General features: G+C 55.8%; 3 protein-coding genes and 2 long non-coding RNA genes across 6 annotated transcripts; 1 reads left to right on the forward strand and 4 right to left on the reverse strand.

Moving 5' to 3' along the window:
- Window positions 1-4,689: 4,689 nt before the first annotated feature.
- Window positions 4,690-5,779, reverse strand: LOC121102414. Its single transcript, XR_005834500.1, has 2 exons — window positions 5,694-5,779; window positions 4,690-5,576 (listed from the first exon to the last, which is right to left on the reverse strand). It is a non-coding gene; the product is annotated as an uncharacterized LOC121102414 (long non-coding RNA).
- Window positions 5,780-5,792: 13 nt separating this feature from the next.
- ZMYND15 (zinc finger MYND-type containing 15) lies at window positions 5,793-10,627 on the reverse strand. The gene is made up of 12 exons (XM_040628209.1): window positions 9,991-10,627; window positions 9,417-9,651; window positions 9,173-9,328; window positions 8,783-8,943; window positions 8,114-8,266; window positions 7,726-7,806; window positions 7,460-7,576; window positions 7,273-7,361; window positions 7,087-7,185; window positions 6,825-6,978; window positions 6,248-6,743; window positions 5,793-5,964 (listed from the first exon to the last, which is right to left on the reverse strand). Exons 1-12 carry the CDS (start codon window positions 10,577-10,579, stop codon window positions 5,793-5,795), a joined length of 2,502 nt encoding a protein of 833 aa, XP_040484143.1. The 5' UTR covers window positions 10,580-10,627.
- Window positions 10,628-10,674: 47 nt separating this feature from the next.
- CXCL16 (C-X-C motif chemokine ligand 16) lies at window positions 10,675-15,305 on the forward strand. Its single transcript, XM_040628321.1, has 7 exons — window positions 10,675-10,679; window positions 10,972-11,107; window positions 11,360-11,852; window positions 12,133-12,271; window positions 12,517-12,599; window positions 14,142-14,561; window positions 15,007-15,305. Exons 1-7 carry the CDS (start codon window positions 10,675-10,677, stop codon window positions 15,051-15,053), a joined length of 1,323 nt encoding a protein of 440 aa, XP_040484255.1. The 3' UTR covers window positions 15,054-15,305.
- A 247-nt stretch (window positions 15,306-15,552) lies between these two features.
- Window positions 15,553-17,200, reverse strand: LOC103660344 (mediator of RNA polymerase II transcription subunit 11). 2 transcript variants are annotated; one of them, XM_008687943.2, is made up of 4 exons: window positions 17,022-17,200; window positions 16,754-16,884; window positions 15,936-16,082; window positions 15,553-15,734 (listed from the first exon to the last, which is right to left on the reverse strand). In XM_008687943.2, exons 1-3 carry the CDS (start codon window positions 17,104-17,106, stop codon window positions 15,945-15,947), a joined length of 354 nt encoding a protein of 117 aa, XP_008686165.1. In that variant the 5' UTR covers window positions 17,107-17,200; the 3' UTR covers window positions 15,553-15,734; window positions 15,936-15,944. The 2 variants fall into 2 exon arrangements, with proteins under 2 accessions (XP_008686165.1, XP_008686164.1); XM_008687942.2 differs by having other exon boundaries at window positions 15,553-16,082; window positions 17,022-17,199.
- A 1,829-nt stretch (window positions 17,201-19,029) lies between these two features.
- Window positions 19,030-21,561, reverse strand: LOC121102610. Its single transcript, XR_005834727.1, has 2 exons — window positions 20,754-21,561; window positions 19,030-19,986 (listed from the first exon to the last, which is right to left on the reverse strand). It is a non-coding gene; the product is annotated as an uncharacterized LOC121102610 (long non-coding RNA).
- Window positions 21,562-24,609: the final 3,048 nt, after the last annotated feature.

Below are 24,609 nucleotides of genomic sequence, written 5' to 3' on the forward strand. Positions count from 1 at the left end.
CTCTATCTCTGTCAAATAAATAAATAAAATCTTTAAAAAAAAAAATAAATAAATAAAATCTTTAAAAAAAAAGTAAATAAATAAATAATAAGGCAACTGGGATAAGTGCTCAGGGAAAATGGAGGTGTGACACGATGGAGAGGGATGGGGATAAAAAAGCCTCATCTCGTTCTAAACTCTAACGGTACTGAACTGCTTGTAGTTTTTCCAAACACCTTACTTACTTTTGCCCCAGGGCCTTTGCACATGCTATCACCATCTTTTCCCTTCTTTACCTGGCCGACTCCTACTTGTCCTTCAGGTCACTGCTTAGATGTCCTTTCTTCCAGGAAGCTCTCCCTGATACCCCAAGGCTGTCTTAAGTGCCTCCTCTGTGTCTCTAAGAGTCTGAAACTTTTCATCCTCACACCAATCACACTGTACGAGAACTTCCCGGTGACTTCTCCGTGCCTTCCAGGCCTCCCTCCAAGCCCGTGACTCTCAGATGTTTTGACCGTGGTCTCCAGTAAAGACTACATTTCATGTCATGATGCAGCACACACGCACATACGAGCACGTATGGTAGATGAAAGTGAACGAAATGTCTCATGAAATAATCTCCGCTCTCACGACATGGGATACCCCTAATAGTTGCATTCTATTCTATTTCATTAAAAAAAAAAAAAGAACGCTGTTTGAGGCTGACTTTGACTTTATGACCCACACAAATTCTCATAAATGTGCATTTTGAAAATCTTTTTTCTTTTAAAAGATTTTATTCGTTTATTTGACAGAGAGAGAGCACAAGCAGGGGGAGCGGCAGGCGGAGGGAGAAGCAGACTCCCCGCTGAGCAGGGAGCCCGATGCGGGGCTCAATCCCAGGACCCCGGGACCATGACCTGAGTTGAAGACAGACGCTTCACCGACTGAGCCCCCCAGGCGCCCCGAACATCTTCTTTTTCAAGTTTACTTATTTATTTAAGTAATCTCTATGCCCAACCTGGGGGCCTCATGCTCACAGCCCCGAGCTCAAGAGTCGTGTGCTCTTCCGACTGACCCAGCCGGGCGCCCCTGCGTTTTGAAAATCTTGCCCTGGGCGGCTCAGTCAGTGAAGCATCTCCCTCCATCTCAGGTCATGATCTGGGGGGTCCTGGGATCGAGTCCTGCGTCAGACTCCCTGCTCAGCGGGGAGTCTGCTTCTCCCTCTGCACTTCCCCCTGCTTGTGCTCTTTCTCTCTCTCTCAAATAAATAAGATAAAATCTTTAAAAATAGAGAGAGAGAGAGAGAGAGAAAAGAAAATCTTGCCCTAGCCAGAGGTCAGAGTACTTTTTCTACGAAGAGCCTGTTAGCGGATATTTTAGGCTCTGCAGGGCCATATGGTTTCTGTCACAAGTTCACTATTCAAAACCCTGCTGTTTGTATCACGAAAGTAGCCCCAGACAATACGTAAATAAATAGCTGTGGGCTCTATTTCTATATAAATTTATGGACACTGCAACTTGAATTTCATATAATTTTCACATCACAAAATCTTCTTTCAGTTTCTTAGCTTGACGCTCATTGGAAAGCAGGCGGCGGGCTGGGCTGGGCTGGAGGCCGCGTCTTACCGACCCCTGCCGCAGACCGTAAGCTTTACGGAGGCAGGGACCCCCGTCTGTCTGTTTTCCCCCCTCACCTCTCTAAGTACCACACAAAGCCTTGCTTGCCTTCACTCAATATTCAGTGAATGAATTATTAAAGGCAGCAATTTGTAAATTAAACATTTTTATTACACAAGCACTGCGAGCTCGTAAGCAGGCAAATCCTCAGTCATCCTGCCTCTTCGAGATAACCATGTCCTTTCCTACTTTTTATGCCGTAGATGCCAGGAATTCAGGGAAAGGTTATTTTCTGGCCAAGGCAGTGGTAAAAAAGTTCTATTTCCCCTCAATTCACCAGGGACCTGGGCTTCCCTTTTATGGTCATAGGAGATGTACAGGGCGCTCGGAGGGCTTTGCAGGGGGGCATCTACCCTTATCAGGGAGTCAGGGAAGTTCTCCTTTCCTAAGGAAGTGATGTTTAGGCTGAGACGACATCTGTTGAGCAAGAAAATGGGGAAGTTCCACGATGAGAGGGCTTGGTGTCTATTTAGAGGCGTCTGGCTGGAGGGTAGAGAGGGGGTGGAAAGTGGCATGAGATCGGCCTGCGGAGGTGGGCACAGACCACAGTAGAAGGGTCTTCCCATCTAGATCTGATTACCAGCTTACAGGAGCTAAGCAAGAGAAAAGGAAATTAAACACACACACCCCCTCCCCCAAAAAACATCCCAAAGAAGCCATCAGCCAGATCCAGAATGAGGAAGATTCTACAGAACCAAGATTCTGTTTCTCATCGAATCAGTGGCACGGAAACCAAAAAGAAAGAAAAGGGAGGGAATTCCTTAAAGAACAAAAGAGACTGAAGGGACTCAGGAGCCAAAGCCACGTGTGGGCCTTGTTTATTTCTTGGAACAAAACAGGTGTAAAAGGCATCTTTGAGATAATCAAAGAAATTTGAATGTGAACTGGGTGTTGTACGATATTGAAGAGTGATTGCCATTTTTGTTGGGCACGGTGGTTACTTTTGTTACAAGCCCCTGTTAATTATAGATGCACGTAAGTGAGATAACAGGTGTCTGGGCTGTGTTCTCTCACGCTCCGGAAAGAAGCTGGAGGGATCTCGTGATAGAATAATATGCATCTGGTCTTTGTCCCAGTTCCTGGCACGGTGCTTCTCAAAATCGTGGAGTATTCTGAGTAATAGGGGAGAGAGGAGGGTTTTATGTTATTCATACTGAGGCCCCCCACATTGACAGCCCTCTCGGGGACCAGAGCATACTTGCTCACTCCATGGCCATCTCTGAGGCTAGTGGCCGAAGCTTAGACTGACCAAAATCTGAGCTCCGTCTAGCACCAAAGCCCAAACCAGAACTCTTCTTAAATCTCATTTTAGCCATCACAGATAATCACCCAGGGATGGCGTGTTTCCCTTTTTTCTTATTAGCTTGCATTTCCGTAGGCAGTGGGGGAACAAGCTCCCTGGGAGTTGGGTCCAATTCTAAATTCCACTGGTCACTTTACCTTGGGTAACAGAGTGCGGTGCTGCTGCTGTCCCCAGCGCGAGCGGTCACGTGGCCACCCAGGAAGGTAAGGCTCCTCATCCCCTACCGTTCCTCCTTGCTCTTCCCAGACCACAGCTTTCTGTGGGCCCAGGCCAGTGTAGCCCACTTCTGACACTATGATTAGCTCTTTTTACTACTGGCATTCTGACACCAAAGCTCTGTGTGTGTGTGTGTGTGTGTGTGTGTGTGTGTGTGTGTGTGTGTGTGGTTTTTCCCCCCACGCCAACCAATTCTCCACCTGTCCAGGTAACGGCGTGTGGGGCGGGAAATTGCTTGGCCAGCGGTGCTTTGCCGCTGGGGAGTTCTACTCTCTGGCCAAGTCTCCCACTAAGTACCCAGAGTGAGCTTAACCCCCCAAGGCCGTCCCCACTTCAGATGCCAGGCCCAAGTCCCGGGCCTTCTGTACTTCTGACCAACTGATTACAAATGAGGGTTCCCGTCACCCCCTCCGCAGGTCCGGTAATTTACTAAAACGGCTCATGGAACTCAGGACCACAGTTTCCTGTTACTGATTGATTACAAAGGACACAGCTCAGGGACAGGCACTGGAGGAAATGCACAGTGTAAGGGGTGGGCGGTAGGGTGGGCTGGAGCCCCCCCCTGCCCTCCCCAGCTGCACGACCCTCAGAGCCTAACTCAGAGCTCTCTGAACCCCATCGGTGAGAGGGTTTTTATGGAGGCTCTATTATGTAGGCATGATTGATGAAATCCTGGTGATTAACTCAGTCTCCAGCCCCCTTGCCACTCCCTGGCGGTTGAAAAGTGGGGTGAAAATTCCAGCACTCTACTCACACTATTCCTAGCAACTGGCCCCCACCTGAAGTTAAATAGGGGTCCCCCTAGGGTCACCTCATTAGCATAAACTCAGATGTGGTTGGAAGGGCTTGTGATGAATAACCCAAGACACTCTCCTATCACCCTTTTCACTCAGGAGATTCCAAGTGTTTCAGGAGCTCTTGTGCCGGGAACCTGGACAGACCAAATATATACATGTGTCTCATTGTATCACAGATTCCCGAGAAGTGATAATAAAATGAGAAAAACGTTGATAATTGTTGAAGTTGAGTGACGGGTACATAGAGATTCGTGATGCTGTCTCTGGGCTTTTGTGTGTATTTGGAAACTTAGACGCTAAAATATTCATAATAAAAGAGAAAGACAGGGGCGCCCGGGTGGCTCAGTCAGTTGGGCGTCCGCCTTTGGCTCAGGTCATGACCCCAGGGGGCTGGGATCGAGTCCTGCATCCAGCTCCCTGCTCCGAGGGGAGCCTACTTCTCCCTCTCCCTCTGCCTGACACTCTGCCTACTATGCTCTCTCTCTCTTTATCAAATAAATAAATCTTAAAAAAAAAAATAGAAGAGAATGACAGAAAGGGATAGAAGAACCTATAAGCCATACTAAGGAGTCTGTACTTTGATTTTTAACTTTGTACTTTGAAAGAGTTTTCGAGTTACAGTGAGTTAGAGTATTCCCGTAGACCCTTCACCCAGCTTCTTCTAATGGTCCATCTTATACCCATAGCGTGTTTTTATCAAACCGAAGAAATTAACATCGACAGAATACCACTAGCTGAACTCTACAGATTTTATTTGGATTCCTCCCGTTTTTCGACTCCTTTTTCTGCCCCAGGGTCCAATCCAGGAGACCACATCATAGTTAGATGTCATGTGTCCGTTCTCCCTTCCAGTCTGTCTGTTTCTTGGTCTTTTCTTGCCTTCCGTGACTTTGACACTTTGGAAGGAGAGCCCCCAGGTTTTGCAGACTGTCCCACAGTATGGATTTGTCTGATGTTCTCTCACGGTCAGAGGTTATGGATTTTGGGGAAGAGTACGAAGGTGATGTGCCTTTCTCATTGCAACATGTCAGGGAGCACATGATGTCAATGGGACTTACGTTCATTAACCTTCATCGCTTCATTAAGGTGGCGTCTGCCAAGTTTCTCCGCCACTCTTCCCTTTCTATACTTCCTGAGTCACTGAACCCAGCCCACACTCAGGGGATTTTAAGAGTGGAGGAAAGTCGCTGGAGGGATTGAAGCAGGGAAGTAATGCTGTTCAAGGAATTCTCTGCCTGACACCCTGAGTGGGCAGCGACAGTAGACAGGAACGGATTCGAGTGATGTTCGCAGTGTGACTCAGCACGAGCTGGTTCTTCATGGCGTGTGAGGAAGGAGAGAGGGTGGAGACAAAACAAGGATGGCCCACGGCTGGGTGCCTGGGGCCCTTTCGCTCCCCTAAACCAAGGTCTGTGTGCCCCTAGGAGCTCGTGCGCCTCCCCTGCCCGCTAGTGAGATACCCCTCTCTGGTTCTGGATCTCGTCTTGCCTGGGGGCAGGTCCCTGAGGGTTACTGGGGCCGAGGCTGACTTACACACATACATCGGGGGTTTGGTATCACCAAGGAGGGTCGGAGTCGGAGCTGCAGGGAAGACGGGACAGCCGTCGAGGGGCTGCAAGAAGCTAGAGGAAAGTGAGTCAGCCCGAAATCCTTTTCTCCCCTCCACGTTTAATGACCCGGTTATGGGTGTGTAACCAGAGGTTCCGACTCAGTGGTTTCAAACAAGTACTTTAATTTACCTCTGCGAGCGCAGCCAACCGGCCTCCCCGGGCCGAGCGCGTTTTGGTTCTCCCTCCGGGGGCGTTCTGGGGGAGGGCTGGGCGGCCACACCTGAGCCCTCACCTGCGCCGGCGGGCCCCCCGCCCGGGTTTCTTCTCCCCTCGGCGCCTGCGGGCGGGGGCGGGCGGCGCGGCGGGGGTCGGGACCGGGGGCGCGGGCCCGGGCGCCGGTCGGGAACCGCTCCCCTGCGGGGGCTTGTAGACCAGGTGGAAGATGAAGGCGTTGCAGTACCTGAGGGGGCGTGGCGCCGTCAGGGGCGGGGCTTCCGCGGGGCGGGGCGGGGCGGGACGGGACGGGACGGGACGGGACGGGACTGGACGGGACTGGACTGGACTGGACTGGACTGGACTGCCGGGGCCTAGCACGCTCCTGGGGATGGGCCAGCGGGCGGGGTCCCCGGAGCTGGATCCAGCCCGCGGCGTGTGCGCGGGGTCGAGGCCCGCAGGGGCGGGGGTAGCGGGGGCGTGGGGGTCCCCGGAGGGCGAAGGACCCTGCGGGGGTCGCGAACCCTTACCAGGGCATGCAGTTGTCGGCGGCTCGCAGGCGAAAGGGGGAGCGGAAGGGGTTGGGCCGCGGGGGGCTCGTGCCCCCTCCCGTGGCCACCGCCATGGTCTGGTCGTCCATCACACAGCCGTACTCGCTGCTCTCGGTGAAGAAGGCCGGGACTCGGAGGGACTGCGGTGGGCGCGGGCCTCTGACTCCCGGAGCAGCGCCTCCGCCCAGCCCCTCCCCAGGCGCCAGGGGCTCAGACGGGGGTGGAAACCGGGGACCCAGACAGACCGGGAGGGGGAGAGGCACGAGGCAGGCACACAGACAGACAGACAGGGTCAGGAGGGCCCTGGGCGCGCCCCGGGTCTGGGGCAGAGGGTGGGAAGAAGAGGCTTTCGGAGGAGGAGGAGGGTGGGGGTGTGGCAGGAGGGGGGAGCAGGTCCCTTTTGGCCCATCCCCCACCTGTAGCCGGGGCAGCGAGCTCAGCCAAGTGTCCTTGAGACCGAAGCCAGAGTTAAATCCTGCAGACCGAGGGAGAGTGGGCGGGAGCTGTCGCCCACGGCCTTCTCCCAGGTCTCCACAATCCTACCCCAGGCTCTTACCGATAACCAGGTCAGGTTTGGGCCCCTGCAGCAGGTGGTAGGGCCGTGCAGACACCTTGATCTGCAGGTCTCTGCGGCCCCCCTTCTCCTTAGTGCTGGAGCTGAGCCGCGCGGATACCCCGGAACCAGGACGGACAGACACTTCTGGTCCATCCTGGGGAGGCAGAAGCGGAGTGGAGAAACCACTGGAAGTTAGGGCACTGGGAAGCACGTTAGACAAGGGGAGAGCAGGAGGTAGGAGCGCAGCCCCCCCAGCCCTCACCCTCTGCAGGGTAAAATGCTGCTGGTCACTGTCGGGGGGCAGGCCGTCACCCACAAACTGCAGTTCCAGGGCCACGTGAGGGAGCAAGACCAAGAGCTCCTGAAGGACGGAGAGGACAGATCAGGGTCCCACCCCACAGCCAGCTCCACACCCAAATGCCCAACCTCCGGTCCTGGAGGGACTTACCCAAAACACCATGACAAGGTCAAACTCCTTCCCGGCTTCCACCACGTGGATTTTCAGTGACTGCTTGTTCTGGATGTTGAGCTCAGGGACTGGGTGAGAAGCTAGCCGCTTAAGAAGATGGTCTCCCTTCCTCTTGTCCCCCTCCAGCTCCCTGCCGCCCTCGGCCCTGAGGCTCTGCTCTCCTTACAGGACTGGGGCACCAGGTGGGTGATGACATAATACACAGTCAACGGGTAGGTGAGAAGCACGGCCATGGGGGAGTCCAAGCTGAGGCCCCTCCACGTGTAGTAATCCTGCCATGAGCCTGGGGAGAGCAGGTTACTGGGGTCCCTGGCCCCGGCCTGGACCCCAGCCCCTTCCGGTCTAATAGCCCCCTTCTTCTCAGCCATTCAGACTGCTGGCCCTCCAGTCTCTGTCCCTACCTCTAGCTCCCTCGGGGCCCCTCCAGCTCACCAAAGAGGGCCCTGGGTGGATCTGGGGGCACAGGAGGCATCACGGCGGGCCCATCCCCCTGGAGAAGCTGGTAGGGATCTCCTGAAAGGATGGAAGGAAGAAGAGGATCCTGGGGTCAGGGAGACCCCCACCCGGTGCATCCCCCTCTTGCTTCTAGAGCTGCAGCAAGGGAAATGGGAGGTTGCCTGTGGATGGGGCTTCTGGATGGGGTGGGCAGGGGTGAGTACCTTGAGGATTTGGGAAAGGCCTGAAGTGGCCGTGGTGGTTGGTGGTGGCGATGGAGTTGGGTGTGTATTTGAAGGCATTATCTAGGACCGGGACAACTGTTTTCTCCCCCGTCCTTCCCTCTAGGCTGAGGGGCCCATGCCTGAGGAGAGGCCCCACGAACCACTGAGAAGAAGGCTGAGGGCTGGCGTGCTGCCCCTGGGGTGCCTGGGGGTGCCAGGGCCTGGAATCAGCATGCTGAGCTGGGTCCAGTAGCCGCGAGTGAGGCCCCGTGAGGCCAGAAAGGCCTCCTTGTTGAAGGTTTCACTGGTCACCTCTGGAGAGGGAGGAGGGGAGGGTTTCAGGGCCTGGTGGCTAGGACCCCAGACTATAGCTCTTCTCAGTTTCTCTCAAGGCCCCTGGGTCTGAATCTGGTTCTAGTCCTACAGAGAACGACCGTCTCCGACTGTCTACAGTGTAACAGGCACCGAGCTCGCAGAATCCTTGTCACAGTTCCCTGGGTTTTAGCGTTTGTGAATATACTCATTTTACAGACAGATGAGGAAATTGAGGCTCTAAACATTCACGTGATTTGTTTATGGTCCCCAGTTACTGGCGGCCCTGGGCAGCAAGTGCCTGCACCCCGTTCCCGAATCCCCGGTGCTCTCTCAGGGACGCAGGCTCGCACTCCTCCGTTCCAGTGCCTGTCTCAGCCCCAGGGCTCTAGCCCCCGGCCCTGAATCCCCAGCGTCCAGGCCTTACTCTTCAAACGCTTCCCCTTCCCTGTACCCAGGCGCCCAGCCCCAGTTCCAAACCCGCGTCTCAGTGCTGATGCCCTGTCGCCTTGGGGTACCTGCAGCGTAGGTAAAAGGCAGAGTCGCCAGCTCCCCGGCCCGCTCCATGAAGCCTGCAAGCCTTGGGCACCAAAACCGGTGGCTCACGTCATCTGGGCATCGCCGCCAGTCGGCCCGGAGACAAGTCTCTCCACAGTACAAGACAGCGCTGCACTGGGGGCTGGGGTCACAGGGGGTAGCAGGCACCCGGCGTTCATCCCTCTAGCTCCTTGGTTTGCTGTTTGCCTACAGCTGCCCATATATCGTTTTCTGTATACTCTGCTCCTAACACCTTGCTTTTTCCCTCCTTTGATTCCCCGGACCCTCACTCTGTCTGCTGCCCCCCCCCCCACTGCTTGCCTGAGTGTTGGGGGTCTCCCTCCCTCTCCTCCATCTTCCAGGCCACTCACCAAGGTGTCAGCTTCACCTCAAAGCTATGCCTATGACAGACGTGGCAGGTTCGAGCCCGGAGGGAGGCAAACGTGAAGCCTGGCCGGGGACCCCATGTCCGCATTGGGGTCTTGGCTAACTTCACTCCCAGCCTCGGGACCAGACTCTCCAAATCTCTGAATGGGGATGGAGACTGTCAGGCTGGAGGGCTCAGGAGTCCAGATCCCTCAATCTCCCCCAACCTCAGATACCAGATTTCTTTACCGATGCAGCTGGGCATCTCCCACGGTGAGCTGTCGGGGCTTTCGAGGGTCTCCGGAGCCCATCGGACAGGCCATGCTGTGGCAGAGGAGCGCATAGGCCCGAGGAGCCAGGTTCTCGGTCCCTGAGCCCTTGCCGGCACTCTCCTGGGTTCCATCCATTAGCAGGTCAATGCCCAAGATGGTGCCGTGTTCATCGGTCACCAGTAAGAGGCAGGAAAGGTGCAGGGGGGTAGCCTCTAGGGAAGAAGGGAAAAGTCAGGGGCGGGGAGCAGCAAAGATGGTCAGGGTCCGGGGTATGAACAGCATGCCTACAGGGGCTTACGCGGGTCAACTAAGTGAACAGAGGGGACCAGGTAGAGAGGGTATGCCTCCTCGGAAGGGGCCACCTGCTGCACAATGCCGGGGGGTCTGCGGCCATGCAGAGTGTGGGCCTGCTGTTGGAACTTCCCAGTGGGTCAGTGAAAACACCTTTTCGGGCCAGATTGGCCTGCAGGCCACCAGATGGTGACTCCTGAATGGGCTGCCTGGTAGAGGAGGTCTTCCAAAGGGCAGAATGCCCAGCCCGGGGTTCTTACCGCTTCTCCGCCCCTTCCTCCTCTCAGGGCCCGGTTCGTCCTCCGCCTTGTCCTCTCGGCAGCCACCCTCACCGCCTCCTGCCTCCTGCTCGGCCTCCTCTGTCTCCCCTGGAGGGTTTGCTTCCTGGGGGGACTCCCTGCTGGTGGGGGCTGGCTCGCCATCGTCCTCTGGGTCTACCTTCTCCATGCCGGCACCCTCCTCCTCTCCATTCTTTTCCTCCTCCTCCTCCTCCTCTTCCTCCTCCACTTCCTCCCCTTCCTCCAGGCTGACGAAGCTGACATAGGGGCTTAGGTCTCGCAGGTGGAGTGGGGGCTCATCTCCCAGGAACCGGGCAGCCCCCAGGCCTGGTCCAGGGCCTGGCTCTGCCCCTTGCCCCAGGCTGATACCCACGCTTCGGTTGGGCAAGACATGGAGCACCCAAAGGGCAGGGTCCTGGGGCAGCCTTCTGATCTGAGCCTCCAGCTGGCGCCAGCGGCCCTCCAGGCTGGCCCCTACAGCCCCACGCTCCGCGGCGAACTTTCGGAACCAGCCAAACAGGAGGGCAGCGAAATCAAGGAACTCATCTCGGTATCCAGACACAAACTCCATGTCTTCAGGGGCACAGGGTCTGGGCCCAGACTGAGCAGAGGAAGGGATGTATGGTGAGGGAGAGGATAGGGATGGGTTTGGGCCGGGGTCACAACATGGGGTGGGTGGGTTTGAGGGTCACTTACGGCGGGACCTCTGGACGAGTGTTAGCAGCTGAGACAAATTTTCAGGGCTAAGGGTGGGAGTTCGGGGTGAGAACGGGGGTGGGGGGACTAGGCTTGGAAGCGGGTGAGCAGGGTTTAAGATGAGTAGTCAGGAGTGAGATGGTATTTGGGGCTCACAATCTGCGGCTCAACCCTTCAAAAGTAGGGTTTGAATTGTGAATAGATTTGAAGGGCCAATCCTACGGGGAGGGGACTGGTGAGGAGGGATTACTGTGGATCCGTCCGTAGGGTGTGGAAGAGCGACCCGGAGCCCAGCCGCAGCGTCCCCTCGGCTTGGATCTGCTCGGCGGGGAGCCCCCGCGGACCCAGCCCCTCCCGGCCGCTCCACTACTCCGGTACCTGCAGCCGCCACCACTTTTCGAAGGTAAATACCTCGGGGCTGGGGGGCGGCCGTGACGTCAGGGCGGCCGGAGCCCGCGACCCGGGTGGCCACGCCCCGTGCGTCCGAGGCGCGCGCGGAGGGGGCCGGGCCGGCTCTGCGGCCCCTCGCGGACTTCCCCGGGGACATCACCCGGCATGTGACCGAGTCCTGGCGCGCCGGCGCCGGTCGGGGAAGCGAAAGCGCCGTGGGGGTGGAAGGAGCAGTGTGGCCGCGCCTCCAAGTCCTCTGGCCTAGGGGCCCGACCTGGGGCCGCCGGGGTGGCGGCCCGGAGCCGGGCTGAGTCAGTCGGTCCGCCGCCCGCACCGCGCGCCCCGCCGAGCACCGCGCTCGCGTTTCGCTTTGCGCGCACCTTCCCGGCCGTCCCCTCTCGGCGCGGTCCGCGGCAGACGCGGGGCGCGGGGGCGTGGGGGCGCAGAGCCCCGCCTCCCGGGCTTTCCCCGCGGCGGCGGGCGGGCGGACGGCGGCCGCGCTCGGGCCCGCAGTACCGACCGCGCTGTCGGTTCGGACGGTGCGAGCGCCGGAGGAGAGCGCCGCCAGCTCGCGCCGCACCCCCCCCACCCCGGCCGGGACTCGGCGCCGACGACCGCGGCTGCCCGGCATTCCCGCGGGCCCGGGACGAAGCCGCTGGACGCCGCGCCCCGGTCCCGCCTGGCCCCCGAGATGAGCCAGTTCCGGGGCGCCTGGTTCCTCACGCTCTTCGTCCTGCTGGTGCTGCTGCCTCCGCCAGGTTCGTCTGGGGCCGGGCTGGCTCCCAGGTCCCCGAGTCCGCGGACGGGATGGAGGCAGGGGGCGCCGAGGGTCGCGGGATTACGTTGAGTAAGTGGCGAGCCGGGGTCCCCAGGCAGCCCGGGCAGGAGACAGGCTGGGGGACACCCGGGTCCCGGCCGTGGTAAGAACGTGTTTGGGGTGTGATGTGTGCGTTGGGCGCGGCGTTCAGATCCGGGATCTAGGGAAGAGGCGCAGTAACAGCGGGGGAGCCCCCGTGCTGACCACCTGTGCCCCCTCAGGCCATGGCAACGAGGGCAGCGTCATCGGCAGTTGTTACTGCCACACGGCGATTCGTTCCGGCTCCCCTACAACGGGGGAGTTCCTGGCACATCTCCGAAAACACCTGAGAGCCTACGATCGCTGTAATTCCTACATCAGGTAATCTCACCGAGCGCTGGGGGGGCGGCGCCTCTGGGGGCCTCCAGGACCCTCGCGGCTCCAACTGGAAATCTTGGGGGGACCTAGCCCCCTCCCAGGATTCCGTTCTCCATACCTTGCTTTCCCTCTTCCACCAACCTGGGAATTTCCCAGTCTGGGCAGAAAGGGCTCACTGGCAGTTGGCAGTGACTTCACATCTTTGGAATGAGGAAGGAAAGAGCTCAGACCACGGTCTTCTTCCCTAGGTTCCAGCTACACTCCCGGAGTGTGTGTGGGGGCAGCAAAGATTCCTGGGTTCAACGGTTGATGAGCTGCTTTGATCGCAAAGGTACGGGCTTCTCCCCTCCTCCAGGGCAGCGGTCTCCCCCTTACAATCGTCTTCGCCTCGGCTGCCTCCCCATGACACCTGGAGTTCTTCTTGTAGCTGGTGCCAGCCAAAGCCCCCTTTAGGCCCTGTTCACCCAATGTCACTCACCATCACTGTGGTGATTTTTGCCAGTTCCTCCTGTGCTCTAATTTACTTAGTATTTTTTCTGGAAACCAAGGCACTACTTTTGTTTTCCAGTATTGTACCATGGAAATGTAAAGACTTACAGAAAAGTTGAAACAATTGTTCAGTGAACATCACAGGCTCACTACCTAGATTCTACATTATTTGGCTTTTATATATTTGTATTTTATGTCTTTTCTGTGGTAGGTACAAAATACAGCAAATGTAATTTATATTTTACAAAATCAAGTTTTACAGCATGTTAACTATATTTGCTTTAGTGCACGCCCATCTGTCTATCCTATCCGTCATCAATCCACACGATTGTTTTTAAAAGATTTTGAGGGGCGCCTGAGTGGCTCAGTCATTAAGCGTCTTGGGATCGAGCCCCGCATCGGGCTCCTCCACTGGGAGCCTGCTTCTTCTTCTGCCTGTGTTCCCTTTCTCGCTGGCTGTCTCTCTGTCAAATAAATAACTAAAATCTTAAAAAAAGAAATAAAATAAAAGATATTGAGAGAGGAAAAAGCGGATGAGCAGGGGGAGGGGCAGAGTCCCCGCTGAGCAGCTTCGGGGCTAAGTCCCAGGATCCTGGGATCAGGACTTGAGCTGAAGGCAGACGCTTCACCCACTGAGCCACCCCGGCGCCCCCACCTTATTGTTTCATGCATTTCCAAGTTAGCTGCAGGCATGACCGGACTTCATCGCCAGACATTTCAGCATGTGCACTACTGAGTTCAATTCTTTATTGTTGCTGTTTCTTTTTTGAGGTAAAACTTAACATAAAGTAAGACGAACAAATTCTTATGCGTACACACGCCACTTCTGACAAACGCAACCAGCAGCTTGTCCTAAGCAGTAACACCTGTGAAGTCACAGCGCTGACGCACGGGCTCTGTTTTTTCTCCTAAAATAAATACCCAACCCGTTCTGACGTGTGGCAGTGGAAGTTGTCTTGCGTGGCTCCCGGGGCGTGCAGACTGCTCTGTGGGCTGGAGACCTACATGCGGGCTCGCACTTAAGCCTCCTAGTGCCTGGGGCCCTTGGTAGGAAAATTCTCCCTGCACCTGGTCTACAGCTGGAAGAAAGGCGTCCCAGGGAGGTCACGGGCCAAGGGCCAAGGTCACGCAGTGACTCTGGCAGAGCCAGGACTCCCACGGAGGTCTCCCTGTTCGGAAGGCATGCCCTTCCCAGTGCTTCCCTGTTGTGGTCTGCTCACTTCCTTCTCCACCCCCCTCTCCCCTCCGCCTCTGCCTTCCTCTCCAGGCCTTCAGCTGTTACCTCGACGTTCAGCTTGATCCACTATCTCCCCTCTGCTCAAACTGGTTCTTCACCTGGTCCCCTCATCTCATGGCCCTGATTCCTTACTTCTTGCCTCTCCAGAATGTGGATACGCTAAGTCTGGGAGTGCGACCCCCCAGAAGCATTTACGTCCTCCCAGCACCCAGGTTCCTGAGCCCACACAGAGGGCACCTTTAGACATGGGCTCCCCTGCTCAGACGTACCTGCCACCTGCCTCGCAGTCTACCGTGCAGCCCACGCTTCCAGCAGGAGCTCCATCCTTGGACAAAAAGCTCACCCACGCCAATGAAATCGCTGCATCCACTGAGGGCCATGGTCTGGGGGCTGGGCCTGAGGCTGGGGAGAGGCAGAAGCAGCTGGAAGAAAAAGTGGGGCCTTCGGCTGGGACCTCAGCCATGGTGCCAGTGCTGTCCCTCCTGACCATCGTCTTCCTTCTCACCATCGTCCTCCTGTACGTGCTGTGCAAGAGGAGGAGGGAGCAGTTACTGCAGCACTCTCCAGGTGAGCTGGACCTCTGGGCCCCTCTCCCAGAGACTCAGAGCCTCCTTGGCAGGGATCCTGCCCCCAGTAGCTCCTATGTGGCTGGAAGCCTGCCCCAGACAGATATGAAGGCTGTCTGCACCGTGGACCACAGGCCGTGAGAGGAGTCAGCTAGAGACGTTAACAGAATAGGGAGCGAGGGAGGGAAGCCATCACAGGCCCAGGGACCCGTACTTGACCTTCAAAGCCAGGCAGGGCTTGGAGCAACATAAGCTAGGGCAGGCTAGGGGGAGAGGAACCTGTGGAGGAAGGTGGGGGCCATTCATTTAATTCATAAATCTTTACTGAGCGCTTACTCTGTACTAGGTTGCATGGTTGATGTTTTGGGGTCTAATTCCCCAGCTCAAGTTATTCCCCCCTTTCCTTAATGTTAGAGCTGATACCTTAATTTCCTTGTCTTCTCCAGATTTGCAGCTTCATTACACACCCATGGCATCGGACTCCAACGCCTGAGCTAACAGTGGAAACCGTGAGGGTAGACACCGTGATTTATTCAGCTCCCTATGCCTTTAATTAATGCATTAGGATAATCCCTGGCACATAATAGGCACTCCATTGCTATCTGACGTTTAATATACAAATACCCAGCCACTGCCCTCTCGTAGACTCTATCTGGGTTTTTTCCTGTGCTATAATGTAAAATCTATCTTTCACTGTAATACCTTAAACAAATTATGTGTTTAATTACTAAAGATTATTTTTATACTTATTGACTCTTCTTTCTGCAAACATTGGCCTCATGCCCTTGCCCCCTTACCATGGTTCCTGGCTTCAGCTCCTCCGCTCAGGGTCCCACCGCCCCCTTGTCCCAGTCTGTCTTCACACACCAGCTGTTCCTCCCCCGAACACCCACTGTAGGCCTGCCCCCGCCCCCAGCAGGGACCATGCAGTTTGGTTTTATTTCCTCAATCCGCATATCACCCACATATGTTCCAGTGAGAGTCTGAGGTCCTTGCTTTCATTGCTGTTTTTATTATTAAAATCCCTAGTTCTTCTTTTGTCTCTTTCAATGAAGAAGAATGTGTCTTCATTGGTCCAGTCTGGAGAAGCCGGGGGTAGGGACACGGAGTGTTTGAGGAAACGCACTGGGTGTCTGACTCTGTCTGAGCTTGTCAGCACTTTTGTGTCGTGCACCTGAGGAAACACCCTGCTTGAGGAGCCAGGGCATCGAGGGCCGGCTTGGTCTTTGGGTGGCTCCGTCCCCAGCTTCTGCCCCTTTGTCTGCATATACTCTGCCCAGCAGGGCCTGTAAGTGGCAGCCCCGACTTCCCACCCTACAGGTCTCTAGGTTCTGTCCCCGGTGCTGGGGTGTCTTCCTCCAAGTTCTTGCTCTACCTGGTTGGCCTAGTTTTCCAGCATCTGCTCACAGGTTCGGGCCACATCGCTGAGCTTGAGGCGAGTGTAGTCCACTCGCTTCAGGGCCATCTGACAGTCCTTCCTCGAAGAGTAGCTGGAGCCCTCATGGGGCTGCCCTGTGGCCACCTGCAGGACATTCAGATGCGTCAGTGACGCACCCCTTCCCCTGCCCAGCTCCCCAAACCCAGCGAGCATCAGGTCTCTGGTCTCATTTCTTCCCTGAGTGTGAAGCCGTCCCGGCACACGGGAGGTGGCTGGGTGACCCAGGGCAAATCACCGAACTTGTTAACCTCATCTGTAAAGTGTGGGTAACCGTAACTACTTCCTAGAGTTGGGGAAGGATTAGATAAAGCCGTGTCCGGCACGTTGTAAAACTTAATGAAGGCTGTTTGCTGTTGTAAAGACTTGAGAACCCTCTCAACCCTGTCCCTTTTCTCAGGACGTTGCCACTTCAAGCCCCTGAGGTCAGGTCAAGTTTCCGAGTGCACAGTCTTGTGGCTTTGGCACTGCTCATGAGTCCTTTCCCAGGACTTCCCCGTCCAGCAGCTCAAGGGATGCGGGCCAGTGAAGCCTGCAAGGCCGCCTGTAATACTTTCCCTCCGGAGGCGGAAGCCGACCCTGGAAGGGAGGGGTTCTGCCAAGGTCACCCGGCTCGCTGGTGGGCGGTGCTCGCTGGTGTGGCCAGGTCCCAGACCGCTCCAAAGGCCAAAGCTCCGTCCCCCGGGGATCCCCGCAGGCCAAGGCTAAGGCTAAGGCGGAGAGCGGGGTGCGGGCGCAGCGCCTCCCATCGCACACACCTGGGTGAGGTAGCGGATCTGAGCCGACAGCTCGGCCTCCACGTGCTGCACCGACGCCGTGAAGGCCGCCGCCTGCCGGTCCAGGAGCCGCTCGTTGGTTTTTTCCTTGGACAGTTCCAGGATCACGGTACCTGCGGGGGCGAAGAGAGGGCCAGGGCTGGCCGGAGAGGGCCGCGGCTGCCCCACGTGAGAGCCCGTCCCTTCGCGGGCACCGGGGGTCCCTCCCCTCCCCGCTGCGAGCGCACGTGCCGGCCGTCGTGTCCCGAACCTGCATTCTGGAGAATAGCGCCGATTTCCCGTTCGATGTCCTCCAGGGCGCGGAGCCTCTCGTTCGCCAGGCTGTAGGTAGCCATCGCCACTCTGGGACGCCCCCCTCCACGGGGTTCTCCCGCGCCGAAGCGCAACACTCGAGCCCGGAAGCGGCTGTCGGTTTGCGCNTGCGCAGGACGCGCCCGGGGGCTGCGACTACAATTCCCAGGATGCCCGGCGCCGCCTAGCCTGGTGAACTACAACTCCCAGGGTGCCGTGCGCATGCCCTGGTCTGCGCCGCCGCCGCCACCTCGCGACCACCTGTGGTAAGAGGCGGTAGTGAAGCATTCATTCGCTAGTCCGAGGTCGTTCAGACCTGTCCGCCTTCGCGACACTCCTGGGGTCTGGATTTGATGTGTTCTACGAGAAGTGCCTGCGCGGCTGCTGGTGCTGAGTGATGATGGTGGGAGCTCTGGGGTGCTCTGCCTGCCTGCCCGCCCCGCTCCGCCGTCCGTCGGGCCTGGGGGATAGGCTGACTCGGTGAGTGTTCCATTGTTCCTTCCGGGCGGGAGCGCCTCTGACACCCAGGCTTCGCAACATGTCCCGGGAGCTGACTCCTTTCAGCCTTCCCCCCTTCGCTTTCTGGTCGCCGGTTACGCGGCGGGATCTGGGGATGCGGCATGAATGGGATGGACTGTCAGGCGACAGCGAGGTCGACGTTTGCTCCGAGGCGAGCGCAGGGTGCACCTGCAGGAGCCCGGAGAGAGGAGTCTGGGCGCAGCGCTGCTAGAGCCGAGTCTTGCGGGTTAACCAGGTGGACGAGAGGCTGCAGTGGAAAAGGGGAGCGGCTCAGGCAAGTGCATGGGGCCAGGGAGGGAGTACAGCCAGGGATTCAAGTTTGAGCCAAGCGAGTGACCGGTGGCGGCGGCGGGGCTGGAGTGGGAGCCAGACCAGGAAAAGGCTTACAAGCTAAGTAATTTGGACCTTGTTCTGAAAGCCCTTGGGCACCCTTGAAAGATCTTCAAGATGTGTGTTATGGCCGGGTTTGCCTTTTTTGGAAAGGTCAATCCGGACAGCTTCTGGAAGGTGGGGAATGAAGGTGGTTGGCACAAGGTTAGCAAAGGAATGGAGACTTTCAGTTCAGCTCGAGGGACCTAGCATTTAATTTCACTCCTTTTTAAAATTCTAATAAAAGAACAAGTGGATTTTATTAAGGGGTCAGAGAGAGAGAGAGAGAGAGAGAGGAATGAATAGCAAAACTTTAGATAGAAGCTGGAAGACAGAAGGGTAAGTGGTGACTGATTTAGTAGTGAAATGGTAGTGAAGGCAGCGATGGGGAAAGCTTAAGAGCAACTTGTTTACTCTTAAATTAGTAGCGTCATGTACAATGGGGTGCAGTTGATACCAAAATGAAGGGGATTATTTTAAGTAGTTAGACCCCCCCCCAGATCTTCTCCTTTAATGCATACATCTGTGCGACCACTCAACCCCAACTCATCGGACTACTGGAGGTTTCTCTGCTGAAGATGGAAAACAGAGGGTCTTTGCCATGGAAGCCCCCCCCCCCGCCCTGGGCACAGTTGTATTGAAAAGACAGATTAGGGGTGCCTGACTGCCTCAGTCGGAAGGGTAGTGAGTTTGAGCCCCAATAATTTGTATTGAAAACACAGATTAGGGGTGCCTGACTGCCTCAGTCGGAAGGGTAGTGAGTTTGAGCCCCAATAATTTGTATTGAAAAGACAGATTAGGGGTACCTGACTGCCTCAGTCGGAAGGGTAGTGAGTTTGAGCCTCAGTCGGAAGGGTAGTGAGTTTGAGCCCCAATAATTTGTATTGAAAACACAGATTGGGGGTACCTGACTGCCTCAGTCGGAAGGGTAGTGAGTTTGAGCCCCAATAATTTGTATTGAAAACACAGATTAGGGGTGCCTGACTGCCTCAGTCGGAAGGGTAGTGAGTTGTGTAGAGATTACTTAAATGAATAAATAAATTAAAAAAAAAACTTTCAAAGAAAGAACTGAAAGAAAATAGGGATTAAATGAAAGTTTATTTCCTGAGTTGTTCCACTCTGGAATTCTGTACTCCAGCTGTGCTAGGATGAGGGCTGAAAATGCAACGATTCGACAACATAGAACTAAGTTTTTTTCCCCGGTAGAACAGCCCAGCATGGGTAGTTAAGCACGCTCCTGGGTCAGCCGGAGATCAAGGCCAGCGGAGCAGCCCTGCCATCCTGTAGGGCCTTGTACTCCAACATGTGGTCTGCAGGCCGGTAGCCCTGGCATTACCTGGAAGCTGCTAGACTTGCAGGATCCCGCGCACATCTTCTGAATCAGTATCTGCTTTTGAAGAAGCTCAGGTGGTCTGAATGCACAGTAACGTCTGAGGGACACTGCTCCGGGGCAGTGCCGGGTGCCGTGTTGGGACTGGCTCACTGCCATCCCTGGGCCATAGTTGGCAGCGAGAGGGGAGAGGAAACGTGGAGGAGGCACATCCGGCCCAGAGGTCTGCCTAGGAAGTAGCCCAAGTAATCCCTACTCACATTCCACTGAATAGCAGTCGCATGGTCTCACCCAGCTCCGGGGTGCTGGGAAAGCCAGTGCTTACCTCGGTGGCCAGCTCCTGCCCTCGCACCACGGAAGAAGAGATTTTAGGGGAGACGTGGGCTCTCACAACAGCGAGAACGAAGATGGAATAAAGACATTTCGGTATGTCCAGAGGTCGCAAATTTTATACCGAGTTCCCTTTCTCAGGAGGTTCTTAGAAGTAGACCCCCAAGAGGAAGCTGTGGGATCCAGAAAGTGAGGGAGGCCTTGGGCACTGCAGAGAGGGCAACGAGAACACGGGGTGAAGGGGGATGCAGGGTGACAGGCACGAAGAACATCGAGATTGCCCTGGAGCAGGTCTAGAACGGCTCTGGATTTCTTCACGGAGATGGAAGACAGGAACATCTGTTTCGTAGTGAACGTATCGAAAGGATACGTAGACCTTCCAAGGAGAGTATAGGGCAGAGTTAGGGATGGACTCAGAGAATAAACAGATTCTTAAAATGACGGTGATTGAGGAAGACAGCCTGGCGCTAGAAGAGAAAGGTCATCGATGTACCGCGTGACAACGCTGGGTACCTTACGTGTAGGCATGGAAGTGTAAATATTCAATATTGAGCTGACCTCCATGGTTACTGTTCTCTTGGGAGTATGGGATGCCGGGGGCAGGAGGGAAAGTATTCCACTGTGGGGGAGAGGGGCCGAAGGGAGCTCAGGCTTCTCCTCGCATAGTGGGGGCTCCAGGGTGCTTCAGACAAAAACCAGGAAGTAGCAAAGGGAGCACGTTGTTTGGGGATATGGAGTCAGTACAAGAAGAGACACCTGGAGGAGGTGAAAGTGGCTGCCTCTCAGGAGAAGGGAGTCGGAGAGGGATGGGGTACAGGCCTTGTGATTGTCCGACTCCTTACACTATGTGCATGTATGACTTTGAAAATAACAAGTGGAAGTGACATGGTAGAGAGGAAATGAGTAGAGATTTTCTTCCTGTGGAAGAGACTTAAGTGTGAGGAGTGTCTTGTCTTTGGTTTCCTTCCTTCCTTGAGTAGAAGAGACTTGCGTGGGTTTATGCCCCATGGAGGAAGAACCAGTAGAGAGAGACAGAGGTCGAAAGGGGGGGGTGGGCTGAATCAGGGACTCAGAGGAGGTGGGAGGGGAGAGATCTGAGCGCAGGTGGAGGGATGAGCTTTGAACACGAGGAGGCGGCTTGACCTTCGTGGTATAGAGAATTGGGATCCATGTCGGTGTTTGTGGGTAGGAGGTGGAAGTTGAAGTCATTTGTCCCTCGAAGCCTGATCTCTGTGAAAAAGAGAAGTCACTGTGAGCGGGAGGAAGGTTTGCAAGGTGGTGAGGGAGGTGGCCAGGAAGATGGAGGGGGACAAAGGCTCGTCCGGAATTGAGGGCCCAGCCGAAGTGAGAGGCCACAGGTTGGCAGCGGCCCTGAATGCGTGCCCAGGGCCCAGTGTTGGCACCTAGGATGTGTTAAAAATTACTTGTTGAGTGAATGAATACGTCCACTTGTGTCGTGTGACTTTTCTGTGGCGGTGCTTGGCAGCCCTGTGTCGGGCGGGGCGGGCAGGGTGGCGGTGGGATGGAGCCCAGGCTGGGGTCTGAGAGCAGGTGTTTGAAAGGAGGGGCAGCTGAGCTCCTTGCAGGGGGTAGGGTGGGCTCCAAGTTCAGTGTGGAAAGAAAAGCGCCAAACTGCCAGGAACTAGAAGGCCCGAGAGCTTGGCAACAAAAAGAACCCAGAAGCCATTATGAAAGTGATTACGATGGTCTACCTTAAAATTTAAAAAATGAGTTATTAAAAATATCAGGAGGAAAACGCTTTGCAACCAGACGCGGCAGCGGCACGTTGTGGATGTATGCAGTGCCCCGGACTGCGCAGTTTAAAATGGTTGATTTAAAAAAATTTAATTAGGGGGGGCGCCTGGGTGGCACAGCGGTTAAGCGTCTGCCTTCGGCTCAGGGCGTGATCCTGGCGTTGTGGGATCGAGCCCCACATCGGGCTCTTCCGCTATGAGCCTGCTTCTTCCTCTCTCACTCCCCCTGCTTGTGTTCCCTCTCTCGCTGGCTGTCTCTCTCTCTGTCGAATAAATAAATAAAATCTTCAAAAAAAAATTTAATTAGAAAAAAGGTTGATTTTCTGTTCCGTGAATCTTACCTCTGTAAAAAACCCAAAACCAAAACCTTTTACCCCAGAAATTGCCCCCAAAAATACGAACCTAGAAACAAATTCAAAAGACAGTGACAAACCGGGAACGTATTTGCAAAATATATGACGAAGGGCTAATTTCTTTAGCAAAAAAAGAGCCCGCAGAGTACATTTTAAGAAAACGTACCCCAAGAAATCAGGTTTTATCCTCACTCATAGTCAAACAAATGCAAATTAAAAGCAGATGATGCCGCGTTTCACCTGCTAGATTGGCACGATCCTGAGGACCCGGCAAGGCTGCTTTTCAGGATTTGTCCTCCAGGGGCGCCTGGGGGGCTCCGTCCCTGACGCGTCTGCCACCGGCTCAGGTCAGGATCTCAGGGTCCTGGGATGGAGCGCCGCCTTGGGCTCCCTGCTCTGCGGGGCGTCTGCTTCTCCCTCTGCCTCTCCCCCTACTCACACTCATACTCTCTCTCAAAGAAATAAAATCTGAAAAAGAAAAGAATTTGTCCTACAGATGGCTCGTGTGTGCAAAAAAGGCATATGTTCGGGGGTAAGGACTGTACTGGTGTTTGCATTAGCGGAAGAGCGGACCTCCTTCACGTCCCTCGGCAGGAGACGGGTAAAAATGCACGCCATCCAGGGAATGGAAGGTGACCTCACTGAAAGAATAAGGAAGGTCAGTGCGTGTCGCTACGGACAGGAACGCACCGTTAAGCATCTGACTCTTGGTTTCCACTCAGGTCATGATGTCACAGTCGTGAGATCGAGCCCCATATCAGGCTCCATGCTCAGCACAGAGTTTGCTTGAGAGTCTCTCTCCCTCTCCCTCGGCCCCTCCCCCCTGCTCCCTCTCTCTCAAATAAATAAAACTTAAAAAAAGACAAACACTCGTATAGGTATGACTGAGTCCCGGCAGGATCTCTGGAAGCATGATCACGGGACTGGTGAAACTGGTCGCTGCTGGGAATGAGAAGTGGGAGGCTGGGGTTCAGGGGCAGGGGGAGCCTTCTTTTCACTGGTTATTGCATACAGCTCGGATTTTTTTCTCTTTACGCCATGTGCATGTTTCACCTTCTTAAAAACATTAAAAATTTTATAAAAAGCTTAAAAAAAAGAAAAAGATATCGTTTCTCAGATTGTGTGCTAATTCCAGACACAGGTGCGCGGATTCCTTCTGGAACCTGCTGGATCGGAATCTGGGAAGGCAGAGCCAAGGACGGGGCATGTTTATCGTGCGCTGCCCCCCTTCCCGGGGCTTCTGATTCACCTGATAATGTGCTGAGCTCCAAGCCCCGTGGGCCGAGAGCTGGGCGGTCGGGGAGTAGGCTCACAGGACTCGGAGTGATGCTGGCAGTGCCCCTGTGTGGCAAAGACCAGGGTGTGCGGGCTGGGCTGCTGTGGAGGGCCGAGCACGGTCACTGGTGTCTTGGCAGCACTTAAATCCGTGGGTAAACAACGGTCTAATTAGATGTCAGGCGCCGTAGGCCACAGGCCCGTAGGAACTGCCCCCCGGCCCCATCTGGAATTACTTGGCCTTGCTGTTTCTGTCCTGTTCCTGCCCTCACCCAGAATGTTCCAACCCGGTCCTCATCTGCCAGTTGTCTGCTCAAAGGCCCCTCCCTCCGGGGAAATCGTCCCCAAACCCCGGCCTAGGTCAGCACTCTCTGACGCACGTTCTCCTGGCTCCTGGACTTCTCCTTTGGAGCACAGATAATGTCATTAGGTCACTAGGGAATGATTTAATGGTGGCTTTGGTCACTGCTGTGTCCCTCCATGATGCCTGGTACAAAATAGGGACTTGGGAAGCGGGCTGTCGATGGAGTGAATGAATGAGCCTTACAAGATGCAGGAGACAAAGGCTGGGTGACAGGAGTGGGAGTGGGGGGGGAGTGAGCTGTGTCCGTGGAGTGTCGCTCCCACCCGCAGCCCAGCGTCTGGGAGTGCCTGATGAATGTCCGAGAACTCGCAGTGACTTGCCTGCACAGGCGTGACTCCCTGCGGCCCCACGGAATGTCCTGCGGCTTCTGTCCGGGGAGGCCTGCGGTGGGGCTCCCACCGAGCCCCAGGGTTGGGCGGCCAGAGCCGAGCGCCCGGCCACAGCAGGTCACCACCCGGTCACGTGTGTCAGCAGCAAGGGGGAAGAGGCCGCTCTGGCCGGCCATGGGGAAGTGAGCGGCCGGTTCCCCTGTGAGTGCGTCAGCTGACGCTGTGGCTTTACCCAACTGTACCCTTGAGTTTGGACTGAGCAAATCGAGTTTCAGTGTTTACCTTGGAGCACACGACAGCCCAGTGCTTCGGACATTCACTGACAACCTCTGGGCCCGGCGAGGAGGCTGGCTGGGGGCTCAGCCCCCAGGGCACAGGCCCACATGGGCACCTGTCTGCTCCTTCAAGCCCGCACAGAAGACACGGACACTCCTGCCTATTAAAAGGTTTATTTTCTTCTTTATGCTCAGAAACAAAGAAGTGGACTTGCCCCCCCAGCCCAAGAGGGTCTTTTCTCGAAGGAAAGGGAAGCTGTTGGTCGAGGAGGCTGGCTGGGGGCTCAGCCCCCAGGGCACAGGCCCACATGGGCACCTGTCTGCTCCTTCAAGCCCGCACAGAAGACACGGACACTCCTGCCTATTAAAAGGTTTATTTTCTTCTTTATGCTCAGAAACAAAGAAGTGGACTTGCCCCCCCAGCCCAAGAGGGTCTTTTCTCGAAGGAAAGGGAAGCTGTTGGTGTGAGGCTGAACGTGGGGGTTCCTCTCCCCACTTTCCCTACTGTCTTTTCAGCAACCCCCTCCGCAAAATTTAGGTTCGAACACAGCTTGCCACCCATGGGGGGGTTGGGGAGGCGCAGCTGGAGTCCAAAAAGTAATGCCCACGTGCCACAAGAGATGGGTCCAGTGCGTGTCTGGGGGCGACT

Source organism: Ursus maritimus, unplaced genomic scaffold (genome assembly GCF_017311325.1).
Source record: "Ursus maritimus isolate PB19 unplaced genomic scaffold, ASM1731132v1 scaffold_14, whole genome shotgun sequence".
Classification (NCBI taxonomy): domain Eukaryota; kingdom Metazoa; phylum Chordata; class Mammalia; order Carnivora; family Ursidae; genus Ursus; species Ursus maritimus.

Coding starts and splice junctions, on each gene's coding strand:
- CXCL16 (XM_040628321.1), top strand. Junction 11,108..11,359: donor GCCGCCACCACTTTTCGAAG/GTAAATACCTCG, acceptor CCTCTGGCCTAG/GGGCCCGACCTGGGGCCGCC. Junction 12,272..12,516: donor CGCTGTAATTCCTACATCAG/GTAATCTCACCG, acceptor CTTCTTCCCTAG/GTTCCAGCTACACTCCCGGA.
- LOC103660344 (XM_008687943.2), bottom strand. CDS start 17,106: ATGGCTACCTACAGCCTGGCGAACGAGAGGCTCCGCGCCCTGGAGGAC. Junction 16,885..17,021: donor CGCTATTCTCCAGAATGCAG/GTTCGGGACACG, acceptor TCGCCCCCGCAG/GTACCGTGATCCTGGAACTG. Junction 16,083..16,753: donor AGATCCGCTACCTCACCCAG/GTGTGTGCGATG, acceptor AATGTCCTGCAG/GTGGCCACAGGGCAGCCCCA.
- ZMYND15 (XM_040628209.1), bottom strand. CDS start 10,579: ATGGAGTTTGTGTCTGGATACCGAGATGAGTTCCTTGATTTCGCTGCC. Junction 7,186..7,272: donor ACCTTGTCATGGTGTTTTGG/GTAAGTCCCTCC, acceptor TCCGTCCTTCAG/GAGCTCTTGGTCTTGCTCCC. Junction 6,744..6,824: donor CAAACCTGACCTGGTTATCG/GTAAGAGCCTGG, acceptor CTCGGTCTGCAG/GATTTAACTCTGGCTTCGGT.